The following is a 15,352-nucleotide window of genomic DNA, read 5'->3' as shown; positions in this document are numbered from 1 at the left end:
GTGTTACAGAAATGACCATGGGCTAAAATCCCAAATTTTCTCAAATTTCATCATTTATCTCAGAAATGCTAATTAGTTATGATGTGTGATCATAAACTGAGTAAATCCTGATATAAATAAAATCATCATGTTTAAAATCATTGATTTCAACTCCCATCCCCCAGATATTTTCTTCTATATTTGAAAGACCCTCTCCTCCACCCACAGTATGCAAACAGACACAGGAAATACTATTGTTCCAGACAGGAAATGCTGAGAGTGGGGCCATAGATGACACTCCTAAAACTCTGAGAATTAGGAGCAAAGTGATGCAGAATGATTATATGAGTGACATAAAAAACAGACTGAGAAAGAAAACTGCGTTCACTCGGGACTCTCTTTGTCTCAGTAACCTTAACTCCAGCATGTACAGGCACTTACAGTACACACACGCACGCACATAAACGCAAGTAGTTACACATAAATGGGCAAAACAAAGACTGCGTTGTGGCTCGCAGCCACTAGAGAAGAGTCTCACTCAGCTATTCGGGAATTTAAGCCATGGTAACTGAGCTGGAATCTTGGCCTGTCTCTAGCATCCCTCTATTCAGCCAGTTAGTATGACAAAGATCTGTTATTCTGTGAGTGTGGGTGGATGCCTTTGTGCTACTACACTGAGACACTCAGGGTGAGAAATGCTAAGAAACGTACTCCAAAGTGAAGACGTCATAGAGTCTCAAATTTCTTTGAGAAAATCAATCAAAGTTAAAGTAATTGGAGTAATAAGGCAGTGAGATGTTGTTAGCATTAGGGCCAAATCTGACTGATGATCACTTATGTTCCTCATCAAATGTTTTTCTTGGTTTGTAACGCTTTCATTTACAACAACATAATTTAGCAAAATCAGATGACGATATCCACTGAAAGCTAAGTTGTTCTGCCACGGTTCACCATTAGGTTATAGCATGCATGAATATTAGATTAGTTGGTGTCCTCCAAGGTGCAGCTTCTACAACTTTTACCCGTGTGTCCATTTGTATCTGCCAAGGACTCCTTTATGGTTTTATATGTAGAATTAACACCCCTTCAGTGTAGTCTGAACTTGGTGCAAATATCTAACAGACTCTTGTCCCCCCTCGTTATTTCCTGTGTCGTTCACACACTTAGGCACACACACGCACACGGCAGATGACGTGCAGCCGGCTCCATGCCTGAGTAGCAGACTGCGACACAGCATCTGACTCCCCTCCCTCCCTCCGTCTCTATTTCTGCAGTCCTCTCCTATCCCAGGGTCTTTGCTTCCGCCTCCTCCCGCAGCCTTGCCTCACTGCTAATAATCAGTAATCTGTATTAGCCCATCACTAATCATATTGTGATAGACAGTGAGAGAGAGTAGTGCAGTCAGGCTTTGAGCACATCATCCGCATGTGTGTGTGTTTGTGTGTGCGTGCGGGCAGCTGGGGAGGGAGGAGGGAGGGGTGTATCTTAGCAGGGAGCTTTTCCCTGTTGTAGTAACCAACCACACGTCGACTGCCAGCCATTACTTCACTGCAGCAGCAATCAGCCCTTCCGTACTTAGTGAGCCAGACACACTAACCTGTCTGTCCCCTCCTCTTTCCTCTCTCTCTCTCTCTGTCTCTCTCCCTCCCTCTCCTTGTGTGCATATTCAGCAGAGCTGCCCTCCTCTCCTCCTCATCACTTTGCCACTCCTGCGGCATTGCTCTTTGCTTGAAGGGGACACCGGCCTGCTCCTCACCCACTGATTCTGCATGACTGTCACAAAGGTAAGACCGCTTCGGATCTGGAACAACTTTTAGGATCGCCACACAATTTGGCTCAGGGATGCGCTGAGGAGACCGAAAGCATTATTTTTTTCTCATGCATGTGTGTTTTTGAGTAGTGTTGGAGTTCCTGTATAGAAGCTGGTTGTCAGGATGTTGCTGCCTGAGGATGTGTGTCATGTATGGTTTTAATAAGACTACAATAATTGACATTCTCTTACCCTAACTGCATTACATTACGGGTCAGCAACAGTTCATTCTGGGATGAGAAGTCATTCTTTTATCTGCATAGAAACTATTTAAAGTTCATTCAAAAAGTCCAAGATGCAATCCAGTTGGAGGCCTGGCGTCTAGTAACAAAGCGGATGCTTTGCAAGCTGTTATCATGCATGTTGGACTGATGTGGTGCTAATAATGGGCTGTTAACATGTTTGGCATTTTTCTTTCATTATAAAACATGAGAATCAAATCATGAGGTTGAAAGCAATTTGTGTTGTTTGCTAGCAACTGTGGGAATAAAGCATGTTTGAAAGCTCTGTGGTTGCTTTCACGAATAATCACATGTAACGTTAATATGCAGAAAGATTACTTTTAGCAAATTATACCTTACATGGATGCTTAGTCCAAGTCCTTCACATGTAAACACATCTCAACTGTTAGTGGCGTCAGTGTGACTTCACCCTGATCTGATGTGCCTTGGATTATATTTACGTTTGTCCAGTGATTGGAGTGAAATAATCTGCCTAATGAACAAGTGTAAAAGTAAAATGCAAAAAATATTGTTCAGACATCAGGGGAACTCTAGCCTTTAAGACTTATGGTTTTTGGTTAAAGTTAGGTGAAGGGGTGGGGTTAGGCAAACAGCAATATGGTGGGAATAATGGTGCATCCACCTCTGGGGATATACTTTGGGGCATTATGCTGTTCTCTCAAGTGACAACAAATGTGTTTGTGTGTATTAGCAGCCTAAAGCTAATCTTAAAGTAGGGTAAGAGTTCATGTGCACCTAAGTGTGTGCTGGTGGTCGTAGTTTGTGTTGACGTTCATCGGCGACTCGAATCCTCTTAATCAATTTAGCACACACACACACATGCAGAGAGAGAGACAGACAGACAGAGAGAGGAAATTGGCACACCTTCTCCCATGTAGAGAATTAACCTGGACTGAAATAGATGACCTGATGACATGGGATAATGGCCTATTTACACACACTCGTGGTCACACACCTCCATGTTCCACCAAAAAGTGTTGGTAATAGAAAATGAAGAGGTCTGCATTTCCAGGATGCAATCTCCAACACAAAACTGCACAGATTCACAGACAGTTGCTCTCAAAGCACAATTTTGCTGCCAGTGTGTGTGTGTATGTGTGTGAGTGTTTGTGTGTGAGAGAGAGTTTGTGTGGGAGGTGTGTGTGTGTGTGCTGCTGCGTAGGTGGACGTTCTCCACTATGAGAACTGAAAGAGGAAAAGGTCAGGTGCTCATGTGTTGGCACTTAGCCATAACCAAAATCTGACTGTAGACAAGACCCAAAGCACTGAAAAGAAATGTAATGAATATGACGCTTTTTTTCCTACCTGTAATTAAGGAAATGATGTGAGGAGGAGGAAGTGAGGGAAAAAAATTGAAAAAAAAAAACATGCTTTGACATCTTTGTTAAAAAAAAAAAAAAAGGTATGAAAGCGTTTTACCCGGTGGTATCTAAACGCTGATGGGTGTGTGGGAGAAGAAGGGAGAGAAAGAGAAGAGAGAGGGAGAGTCTTGGGAGCTGTGTTCATGGCTCTGCCTGCCAACAGCAGAGAAGTCACCTTGGGAAGGATACAGGACAAGGGCCTCTATGCTGACGGGGCTAAACACCCTTCTTCCCCTCAGCGCATAGATGCAGACTGACAATATTGTGGAGAGGAAAGCCTTGAGATTCGTCTTTAGTATCAGACAAAGATCTGCATTGCCTTTGCCCACTGTTTATTTAAAAAGTGTAGAGCTGAAATAAGAGTGTAGATATTTACACAGTTGCAGTAATGCTCTCTTAAACAGCAGTGAAGCACAGCTCACTTATACTGCCTCCTGAGCACCAGCATGTCAAAAACACAACAGAATGTGGATCATTTCTAAACATCAAAGAGCACATCTTTAAAAGCTTATCATTTAAAAATATTAACCAACACCGCAAGGGCTGTTAAAATGTATTTTCTCTATTTTAGTACATTATAAACATTTTAATCCTTATCCTATTAAGTAGGACAAAAGAAGAAATACAGTAGTTATATATGACTTTAGATTTCTCTAACAATCATCAAACCAAAAACAGCTATACTTGTTATTGTTCATTCCATAAAAAGTATGTATTTGATTTGAGGGTAATGAAAGTTGCCGGAACTATTTTTCTAAGAAACTACAGAAACTCCTGGATGTAATTGAGAAACAGCGATTGCTATGAAGAAGGTCCACCAACCAGAAAAGAATCATTGTAAAGGTCAAAGAAGTGCGTTGCTTTCACATTGAGCTGACAGAGTGAGAAGCTAGCGTTCAGTCTTTTAAAATGCTGACAGAGAAAATAGGTCATTGCACGTTTAAATCCACAGCCTTTGCTTTCAAACATGGCCTCACTGGACTGAGTTCTCTGTGAGACAGAGCCATAAGCTCTTTAGCTTTCAAAGACTGACACTTTAGAATAATTTCTTTGGGCCAAATGCTACCAGCTATTATGCTACCAAATAGCATAATACCTCAGATTGATATGATTTGTAAATACCTGAGGGCATCCCTAAACTGTATGACTTTATTATGCTGTTGGTTTACGAGCAGAATTAATGCCCTGTGTGCAACTATTCTACAGCAATATTTTTACATTGCTACAGAGTTGCTAAGGAGCAAGTGATCTACAACTTAGTAGAGTTCATTCTCAAAATGCAAAATAATTATTTTAGAAATATCTACTCGTCTCCCCTTCATGTTTGTTTTCATTTGAAATCGATCCATCCATGAGATTTTAAGAGGTATGTACACACTGGAAGCAACTTGCAGCAATGTGGAGACGAAAGACCATAGATAGTGAAGATTTTCAGAAACTTCAAGCAAATAAAGACGACACAACGCTGACAAAATTAAGTGGGTGGGACCCAACATAAACTTTTCTAATCAATTAAATTTTATTTATATAGCTCCAAATCACAGGATTTGAGGTAAAGCTCCTACAGTAATACAGAGAAAACACTCAGATGAAGGAAGTAGGAAGGAAAAACTCCCTTTTAACAGGAAGAACTCTCCAGCAGATCCAGGCTCAGGAAGAGGAAACCATCTGTTATGTCTGCTTAATGTGTTTTTTCTGTGGAGTGGTGAATTGAATTGCTAAAGGGGTGAATCAGAATTAAATAAGAACATTTCAGTTTGCGAGCACACAAAATGTGTAGAGAAATGTTGAGTTTGTCAAAATCGCCAAATGTAGGTTTCACCCACTCCATTTGGAAAGCTCTGTTGAAACCACCAGTTAAAATCGATCTTTGACTCAGTGTCAGATTAAATCAATCTCAACCTGTACTCTATTGTAACACACACAAAATTTATTTTTCCTGCCTCAATGCTTTACTTTTATGAATGTTATAAAAATCCCAAGTGTAGCAGCTGTTATACAGACATACCATGCAGCACTGCGAAATTAATTATATTCATTTTTTGACAGTCAATATTAAAACATACCATTTAAAAATAACAGATATTTTTAACATATTTAAAATGAATTAAACAGTAAAAGGCAAACATTAGGTTTGTGAAGTCCCATTTTGAAAACCTGATTTTTATGGGCGTTGCTATTTTGTTGTTCTGGTGCAAAACTGTATGCTCAACTTGTTAATCATCAGTCATTAGCCAATAATATCCCAGATAATCCTCCTTTCCGAAACATATGTACAACATTTGCAAAATGGACTCAAATGTTTATTCAATATAACCTAAAATAAGTGACTGAGGCCATGCCGTCAATAATAGTGTTTACAGAGGTCCAATAGACTTTTATAGGACCAGAAGTACTTTTGCAACCACATGTAAGTGACTCAGAAGACTCAGAAGCTGAGTCTAAAAATCAGTGCTGTGAAAATAAACACATACAACAAGTAAGTATGTACAGTACTGTGCAAAAATCTCGAGCCAAACTTCATTTCTTTATGTTTTGCATCCAAGGATCAAGACTTTCTTTTAATTTTTCTGATTTTTTTTATTATTATCTTGAACTCAGCAATAGTTTTCCAGGCTTTTGGAAAACTTGCTTGGAGTTTTTTTTAATATAACTATCTCTAATCTAATACTAAAGGGTGCTGGCTCCCATTAGTCTTGTTCAACTAGTTTTTGAGAGTTGCCTTGATATCAATTTGTGTCCACTGAGATTCCAAAATATCTTCAAAAATGTATTTGAGCTCTGGTGGATACTTACTGTAAGTCCAAACAGCAGACCACCAGTGTTAGGTAAGTTACTTAGTAACTTAGTTACATTACTAGTTCCTTCTATCAAAAGTAGCTGTTTTGATGGAATATATGCATCAATCTATCAATCGTTTGTTGTAAGATTCAGATGATAATTTTTTAAAAGCTAGATATTTTAAATGAGAATAAGAAAGAAAAGTACTTTTTTGTGCCCCCCTCTCCCTGTTAATGCCCTACCTGGCCCCCCTGGCAACACTTTGCTAGACCCGCCCCTGCACAGTTACCAACTGTCAGCTACAAAGAAAAGGATCCTGGTGTTATTTGTCTCTCAGAAACAGTTCATAACTTCCCTTCAACTTATTCATGTCACCTAAAAGGTAAACCTGTTTCTCCATCACCTGTTCAGCTCTGATGATTCTGTAAGGACATCTCCTGGTTTCATCTTCATGTTTCCCTCTCACCAGATAACCAAACGACATCATGACCAGCAGCTTTACAGCTGTGGCTCCAGCAAACATCAGCTGATACTAGAAATTAATATTAAATAAATTCTAACAACAGCTGATCAAGCTTAAAAGTGCTGCTGTTGTTTAACGCGACTTCCACTGGTTTCCTCTTTCTGGCGCAAAGTGGGCAATAAACAAACAAGAGAGAAAAGACGATCAGCTGATCATTGATCAGTTTCATGATTGAAGTAGAAACAGGAGAGGGAGGAGGAGAGAATGAGAGAAGAAGAGCTGACAGGAAAGACACAGAATAACTCCAGCTTTGTGTCTTTTTCATTGTAGCTGAAGTCCGGGACAAACTGTGTTCCCTTTCACCTCAATACGAAATGCGTGATATTTTCTCTGAATACGAGACGATTCCGTTTTTTAGGGGATGGTTGGCAACTCTAATAACTAACCTTATGAACAAAAATAAAGTTCAACATCAGTAACATCATAGCACCCACCCAGCTGTATAGAAACTCCGTCATGCTAGCTAGTACGCAGTACGAAAAAGTCAGCATAACAAAAATAAACTACACCTAAACTTGGTTTATATCTGACCCAGATAGACTGCAGGTCATAACTTCTTACCTAAAGTTCAGTTCACCTGACACTCGGACTGGCGGCCGCCTTGGGCCTCTGCTCCTCTGCTCCTCCTGCCTCTCCTTTTCCTCATCCACCTGCTGGCCTCCACCACTTGCTAATGTTACTGAATCTGTGGAAGCTCCGCGATAGCCACCACACGAAGTAACGAATAACGAGCCTATCTAAATCCCAGTAACGTTTAACGCGTTCCTGATTTTGGCATAATAACTAGTTACCGTGCTCGTTACTACAATAATAACGTAGTTACTGTAACGAGTTACATTAATAACGCGTTAGTCCCAACACTGCAGACCACACGCCTACGCAGTGCCAGTCGAACCAGTGAAGACCACCACAGCTTGAATGGAGACACTTGTATCCAACTGGGCATCTTCTATAAAATTTTAAAAACTTAATAACTAGTTTTACTCTTCTCTCCTACAGAAATAAATACAGTCAGGTCTGTATTTAGGGGGGGGCAGAACAGAAAGTCAGAAGAGAGCCAGACTTTTCCCAACTTTCAGGTTAGTGACTGAAGTGACTACCAGTGAGAGCATAGAGTATCGCTGACTGACATATGAAAAATACCCACATGTGACCAGCTGTCATCTTCAAAGCAATACATCAAGCAAATTGCTTCCAGTGTGAATGCAGTTTTAGTCATCCTTGCAACTTTGGTCGTATTCAGACCACATTGCGTGAGTTGCAGTGCACACTGTGGACATGTGACCACTCTGTTGCAGGTCAAGCACACAGAGACTGACCATTCACTACTGACCAGGTTAATTTAGAATCACAGATTAATCTATCACGTTTGCATCTATGGGCTTTTGGAGTAAAAGGAAGGACCGGGAGAAAACCCAAACAAGTACAGGGAAAACATGCAAAATCCACACAGAAAAGCCTCATTGTTATGAAACATTTTCTGATGGATCCCTAACAGGAAACTAGTATTTTTGTGTGTTTTACCCCCCCAAAAAAGAGAAAAAGAAAGAATAAATAAGTAAAGCAAAACATGTGCTTCTCACATAGTAATTAATACACTTACAATTATACAGCATTCAATTATAGAAGTTTATTCAGTTTAGGAGTTGTATATTTTATCTTACACCAGAAATCACCTTAAAGATATTTTGTGGGTAATCCATTAGAGGTCAGCATACCAAATCATAAATGCTGTGATGAGTTATTTCACAGTTTGTCCACAGATTAGAAAAGACATAAAAAATTAAAACAATTCTTTTCTTGAGCGAGCTGCTTCATTCTGCACACAGCATGCTGCTCTCAGCAGGCAGCGCAGAAAGCATACTTGCGCTTGCTACCACATCAGGGAACAGCATGAAATTATCATTACTATATCTGGACACTATGTTCTCATTTGCTGTGTGATTACGTGTCTGTCTGTGTGTGTGATGAGCCCATGGACATAGATGGGATGGCACAAATGTGAACTGGCAGACGTGTTATGCGTAGGTTGATGGGAAACACAACTTACTATCAGATGAGCATAGAATATTAGAGATCTGGTAATACCAGCAAATGAAAAAAAAAACTAACTAAACAGTTTACCTGCTGTGTTTTTACCTCAAAATTTAGGCTTTAGCCAAAAAAAACCCCTGTGGCTCACAGCTACTCCGTGTTCAGACAGTGAAACCATTCGGCCTTTGGTTTGCTTCATAAAAGACCTCTTCAGAGTCCTCCAGCAATGCAGGGGGCAACAGACGCTCGCTTCAGCATTGATCGTTGCCCAGAGTTACCTTCCTGTCAGTTTTAGTTTTACTCTCTGTCCATAGGACACATGGGAGAGTCATATTAGCCACAACGGGAATTCTCTGTGAAAGAAACAAACCTCTTCAGAAGACTGAGGTCACCCAGCCCTTGATCTGCCAAATGACCTCCAGCCAGAGACGCTGGGCAGTAAAAGCACAGATGGAAAGAATTCTGTTTCAAATTTTAAGCAATTTCTGAGCATTTATCAGACTATCCAAATGTGCCACAGTGCATTAAAGAAAGGTGCCACTTTAAAAATTTTTTTCCACAGACCATTAGCACTGCTCTCTTGAATACCCGCTTGATTAAAAAGCTGAAATCCCTTAAATGGTCCACTTGTTTTTGGTAAGTTACCACAGAAAGGGCAGTGTGCCAGGACTGGTGAGGGGGCGGGAAGAAGGACAGAGGGATGCTGAGGGAAGAGATGAGTGACCAAGATAGGGAGGGGCAAGAGCGGCCCCTGGTGTACCCCCTGTTTTGTTTTGTTTTTTCGTTCCTTTACAGACCAGTAAAAATGATCCTCAGCTAACACCATGTGGTGATAAATGATGTCTGGCCCAACAGGGCACAGAAATACGCTTACATCTAAATCTCAGTCCTCATAAAGTACGAGAGCGCACGCATATAAATGCACGTTAGTCTCAAGCGAAGGCTTTACATCTAACTTCCTGACACGAATCGAATATAATTCAAAGCAGCATTCCAGCTGTGTTGAGTGTGTTTGCAATTACATATCTGCAAACACCCCAATTATGAAGGAGGCCCACGCTGCTCTAATGTCAAGCACACATGTGGTGGGAAAGACGTCTGAAAGCCATTTTCAGAGTGTTTATGGTACAGCTTCTGCTGTTAACTGTATGGCAGTTAAGTCTCTTATAGCAGAAAGCAATTCCAGATCTATTTCAAGGTATGGAAGCTAGATATTTTTTTCCTCAGTAGACATGCTGATAATAGGGACTTAACATGTCCAAGTGAAACAGAAAATAAACACTTGCTGCAGAGAAGGCTGACACACGCACACACAGAAATCCACTCTCAAACTGCCTAAATTCTTACGTCGCGGCACCTCGCCCACCATAAATCTTAATTGAGTCTGATTTAGACCACTGGCCATTTGTCAGGGGTAATGTTCACCCTGCACGCTCACTAACACACACACTGACACACAGACTGGAACATTAAACTAAATGCTAAATCACTAACCTAGCAACACCAAAACCTGCTTTTCCTGAAGCAGGAAAAATACACAACAGCTTAGTGGATTAAGAATGCTAAATCCAGAATTAGGCTTTTTTCTTTAAATATTCACTCTAAATGGAGCAGATAAAAGAATTAACATAGGGGAGCAAGTTGCATGAGGAGCAGGAGCTGACAAAAAAGTGTGAGAAAATAGAGGAAAATAGGGGAATAGTTGTGAGAAAGCCACAGAAAAGCATTCACCACAGGAAGACATTCAGATCTCATGAGCTCATTGCCTGTCAGAAAGCTTCCTTACGCTGCTCTGTGTGTACGTGTCGGTACGTGCAAGTGTCTGTGAAATCTGTGCTTTTCAATTCTGTGTGAAAAACCTGAAGTAGATTTCCAAAAGTTGGGAAACTCTTCTTTCCTTGTGTCACTGCATAAATCATTCCTCAACTGCAAATGCTTTCACACAGCGCAGGCTCCTTTATAGCAGATGACCTTCTTCTCAAAATATGACTTGAATACATTGGGCAAAGTGTGCAGGAGAAAGCTTTGGTGTGGCTAAGTTGGATATGAGTGTTCATTTTTAGATTCCCCTTTGGGAAGCTGCTGAAATGAAAAAAGCCGAAATCATGTGAAATTATTTGTGAACATCCTCCGGAGGGAGATAAAAACAGAGTAGAGGTTGACCATTATGAGCATTCCTATTCCACAGCAGCTGAGATTGAATGTACATCCCGTGTGTGTGTGTGTGTGTGTGTGTGTGTAGTCTGTAGAATCAACACATAGGATGTGCTTCCTGTTTGTAGGCCTGCGGACAAAGAAATAAGTAACTCCAGAGAGAAGGGGGCTTTACTTTGTAAGTGCAAGTGTGTATTGTCGAGTGTAAGTGGGAGATTGGTAGCAAAAACTATTCTGAACAGTGTCCAGTGTGTGCAGCCTTTTTGTCAGATGTAAGATGAAATATTTACACGACAATTTCAAAGTGAAATATTTTGCATTGAAGGTATTTTATTTATTTTTTGTATGCATGAAGAAACTGATAGTAAGTGTTTTGAGCCAAGTATAAACATGGCCACTTTATGGGCAGCTTTATTGGGCCAACTGCTCATTAACGCATATATACAATCATCCAATTACATAGCTGCAACCCAGTGCATTTAGGCGTGTCAGTATGGTCATGTTAAGGTTCTGAGCAGAAAGGGGATTTAAGTGACTGAAGGTGGCATGGTTCCTGGTCTCAGATTGGCTCGTCTGATTATTTCAGAAACTGCTGATCTACTGGAATTTTCCCACACAGCCATTTCTAGGGTTTATACATGATTTGGGCTTGTTTTTCACCCTGCAATACTGGATTCTGACTTGGTGACTTTGGAGATGCTGTCAGGCATTCATATGAAGATAGATTTTGGCTTTATAAAATAAAATAACTGGTTTGTGGACTAATGTTTGAAGGCTTGACTTTGGCATTTTGACCATTGGTGGCTTTGTGCTTTGAAGAATAACTCACTTTTCTCTGATGCATCACTGTGATTGCACCTGCAGCAGTCCATGCACGCCCATGCAGGGCTTTGCAGTGGCACTGCAGAATCAGGGTGGTCCATTTTCTTGCTGAAACAGCAGCTGCCTGTGAGACCAGGCTGTCATGGAAGTATCATGGAAACATTTTGCACAATGCTATCACATTCTCAGGTGTGAGGCTGACAATGGCTGTGCTGTGTTATTCTTTCTAGCATGCTTGTGCAGGGACAACACACAATGCAGATGCATAATGTTTTGTGATTCAGGTATGATAAACTGGGACTGTCTTGTGTATGTTACATTTAAACATGCACATTATGAATTCCTGCAAACATGCTTCATACTTCAGGTATTCTACACTGAATATGGTGGCACTAAAAAGCTGAGTGAACATAAGAGAGCAGTGAGTGAGGAGTAGGGCAGCTAGGAAAGGCACATCCATGGAGGATGATACTTCCACCCACACTCGCGCTCACACACACACAAACACTCAGACATTCCACATTAGAGTTCATCGGGGTCAAATTCAGCTCTGTATTTTGCCCATGGGCACTAATCACAGTGTAAATATAGAGATTAGTTTCTGAAACAAAGAAAACGTTAGTTCTTTTTTTGTGCCAGTTTCTTACCACATGTTTCTACTATTCCCACTCGTTTTCCTCTCATAACAATCTGTGTCACAGTCTGCTCAGTGCTGTTACAAATAAGACACATCGAAAGTATTCAAATGGATTTTAGTTAGGTCTGTACAAACTGATGAGCGAGCGCATCGATCTCAGAGTGTCAAATACTGCTGTCACATACTTGCGTCCCTGCCTGATGTGCTGGGTTTAGAGAATACTGAGATAGAGCTGTGCCTTCCAGCTCATCTCACATGGACTATTTTAGTATCCAGCATATTTTGACCCAAACTACTACCTTCTTCTAAAAGTAACATGGTAGTTTTTACCGCTCAACCCTGAAGAGTGACTCAAAACGTAACAAATCAAAGCCCAAAATATCCTGCTGCTGACTTTTTGATCCTTGAATGAAAACCATTAAGATACAAAATCCAATATTGCTAGAGCCTCAGCCAACTGGTGCCAAAAGGAACCATTACTGAATGTCAGTCTTTCACCCCCTGGGTTAAGAATGTGGTACAGCCTACTCTCATGAAAATGGGATGAGAGGGATGAGGGATGAGAATAGTTGCAGCTTCCTATAAGCTCCTTATAAAGGCTGCAATTTATGATGAAAGCGTCAACTTTAAGGCACACGTAAAGCCTTGTGTGTCAGCAGTTTGTTACATGAGTTTAGCCAAAGCAACACATTTTAATAGTAGGGCTTGTTAGAGCTCAGTTGTAATTTGGAAAGATCAGGATTCTGGAGGTGGAGGAGAAAGAAAACAGCGTAGCAGAAACCTGAGTTCAATTTCAGCAGTTTCTCTGACTGTGGAGTGGTAGTGTTGCTTTTTTGGCCACATTGGTGTCATTTGAAACATGAGGTAAAAGTTGTTGGGTTTTTTTATGCTATACAAGTGACTTTTTGTGGTTGTTGTTGTATTTAGACAAATACAACCCCCGTTCAAAGTAAAAATCTACAATGAGGCAGGTAAACTCAGTGCCTGGATTCTTCTCCTACAAAGCCATGTTATTGTAATAGATGCAGTATGCAGTTTAACAGTGTCTTGCTGAAATACGAAAGACCGTCCCTGAAAAAGTTGTTGCCTGGGTGGGAGGGTGTATTAATCTAAGACTTCTATATATCGTTCAGCATAGATGGTCCCTTTCCAGATGTTCAAACTGCCAATTTCATAGGCAAAGTTCATTCATTTTAAATTAGCTTTAGGCCAGAGAAGAACGTGCCATTTTTATATCATGTTCACATACAGCTTTTTTCAGTGACAGAACTTTAACCTGCATTTGTGGATGGCAAACTGTGTTCACAGACAGTGATTGCACACGTGCAGTGATTTCCATGACAGAATTGTACATCTTTTTAATGCAGTACCACCTGAGGGCCTGAAGATCACCAGTATCCAGTCTACCTTGTCTTGTGCGCATAGAGATTTCTTCAGATTCCTGGACTCTTGCATGATTTTGTGTACTGCAGATGATGACATGATGAGATGAGGTCTTCATAGATTTACTTTAAAGAACGTTGTTATGAAGTTGTTCCACAGTTCCACGTTTTCTGTTTATGAAAATCAGCTGTGTTTGTACTTAAATTTGGTGTCCCTTTTTGGAATTGGTGTTTTAGGATTACAGACAGGTGGTTTAAACAGAGTATTATCTTCTGAAATGTTGGCAGGTATAAAAATATGAAAATAAGAATCATATGGATGATTACACCCTGCAACAGGCGACCAGAGAAGTTAGTAGCTCCTCCGTATAAAAATCAAGGAAATACATTTATAAAAAATCTTTAATCTTATGTTTTAATGCTCTCAAAAAACCACTAGTTGGTGCACTAGGTTAAGCTTTTTTTTTCTTCTGAGTAATATATTTGTGGTCCGCAACATGACACTGTATCACTGGTTTGATTTATAGCCTACTGGGATTTGTTTCACAGAAGATCATCCTAGATTTTTTTTTTTTGCCAGATATTTTTGGTCACAGCTGAGAAACGTTGGTATTAATGTCAATTGGCTCTTATGTTTGGAAAAATGGTTATTAACTCCAAGTGTCTGGGTTTCACTTGCTGTCACTATAGCAACTCAGCGGGCATGCCAGTCTAAAAAGGAACAGTACAACAACTGAGGTGGGAAACAAAGAGCTTTTGGAAATGATTGGGCTTCAGAATTCATAGTTACGTCAAATATGAACTGCTGCAATCGTTGATAGCTCTGGAATCATTGTCATTTATGATTACTGTAACACGTTAGACACATTTTTCTGGCAATCAACATATTTTTAAGAAGTTATCTTTATGCAGTTTCTACAGAAAGCCCAACATTGATCTTAATTTAAAGTTTTAAGGAACAAAAAAATATTTTTTGCTAGACACATTTATAATGTTGTGCTCACTTTTTAATAATGAGATCTATATACTTTGCACTAGACGACACATAGACTGTAGCTAACAGAATTCCTATGGGCACCATATGTTGACTTACTGTATGAATTTTCCTTGTCTCTTATTGTTTATCAGATGGACTCGCCAGCTGAGAGCCAGCTGTGTCTGCATTTCAGCTGCTAGTTTTTTCTCCGTGGGTGGTGACTGCAGCTGGGAGAATTCGCTGGGTCTGTGCTGATGACATTTATTTATGTAGTTGGTTCGAAGAGAGAGATGAAGTAGAGCGTAGGAGAGAAACAAAAGAAAAAAAATGGCTACTTAAAGTTTCACTTGCTGGGCCCACGTCCTCATTTGAGGCTTGAGGCTTGAATTGAGCTGCAGTTTGGGGAAGGCTGGGCCTCCCGGGCCTGGCAGATCCCCATGTACTAAATAGAAGTGAAGAAGTTAAAGAATTAAAAAAAAGGAGGGAGCATGGCGGGGCATGAAAACGAGAATGAACAGCTTGTTAGAACTGGGGGAACATATAGATGAGAACCGGAAGGAGCGTGTTTGGAGGCGTGGTCCCGCTCCTGAAATTCAGATACTTTATCTCCAATTATGTTTGTAGTTTCTTTATTTTGATACATAGTTCATA

The 15,352-nt window shown here is 40.4% G+C and overlaps 1 protein-coding gene across 1 annotated transcript in view; it reads left to right on the top strand.

Moving 5' to 3' along the window:
- The first annotated feature begins 1,324 nt into the window (after positions 1 to 1,324).
- The window catches only part of coro2ba (coronin, actin binding protein, 2Ba), a 46,805-nt gene continuing 32,777 nt past the window's right edge, over positions 1,325 to 15,352 (top strand). The window contains exon 1 of the mRNA XM_084938915.1: positions 1,325 to 1,763. Coding sequence (XP_084795041.1) covers positions 1,749 to 1,763 — 15 coding nt within the window. The 5' untranslated portion in view covers positions 1,325 to 1,748. The remainder of the gene's footprint in view (positions 1,764 to 15,352) is intronic.

This window comes from Perissodus microlepis, chromosome 1 (assembly GCF_051167445.1).
Source record: "Perissodus microlepis isolate ML-2025 ecotype Zambia chromosome 1, ASM5116744v1, whole genome shotgun sequence".
NCBI lineage: Eukaryota > Metazoa > Chordata > Actinopteri > Cichliformes > Cichlidae > Perissodus > Perissodus microlepis.
This window is presented reverse-complemented; position numbering and strand designations above follow the sequence as displayed.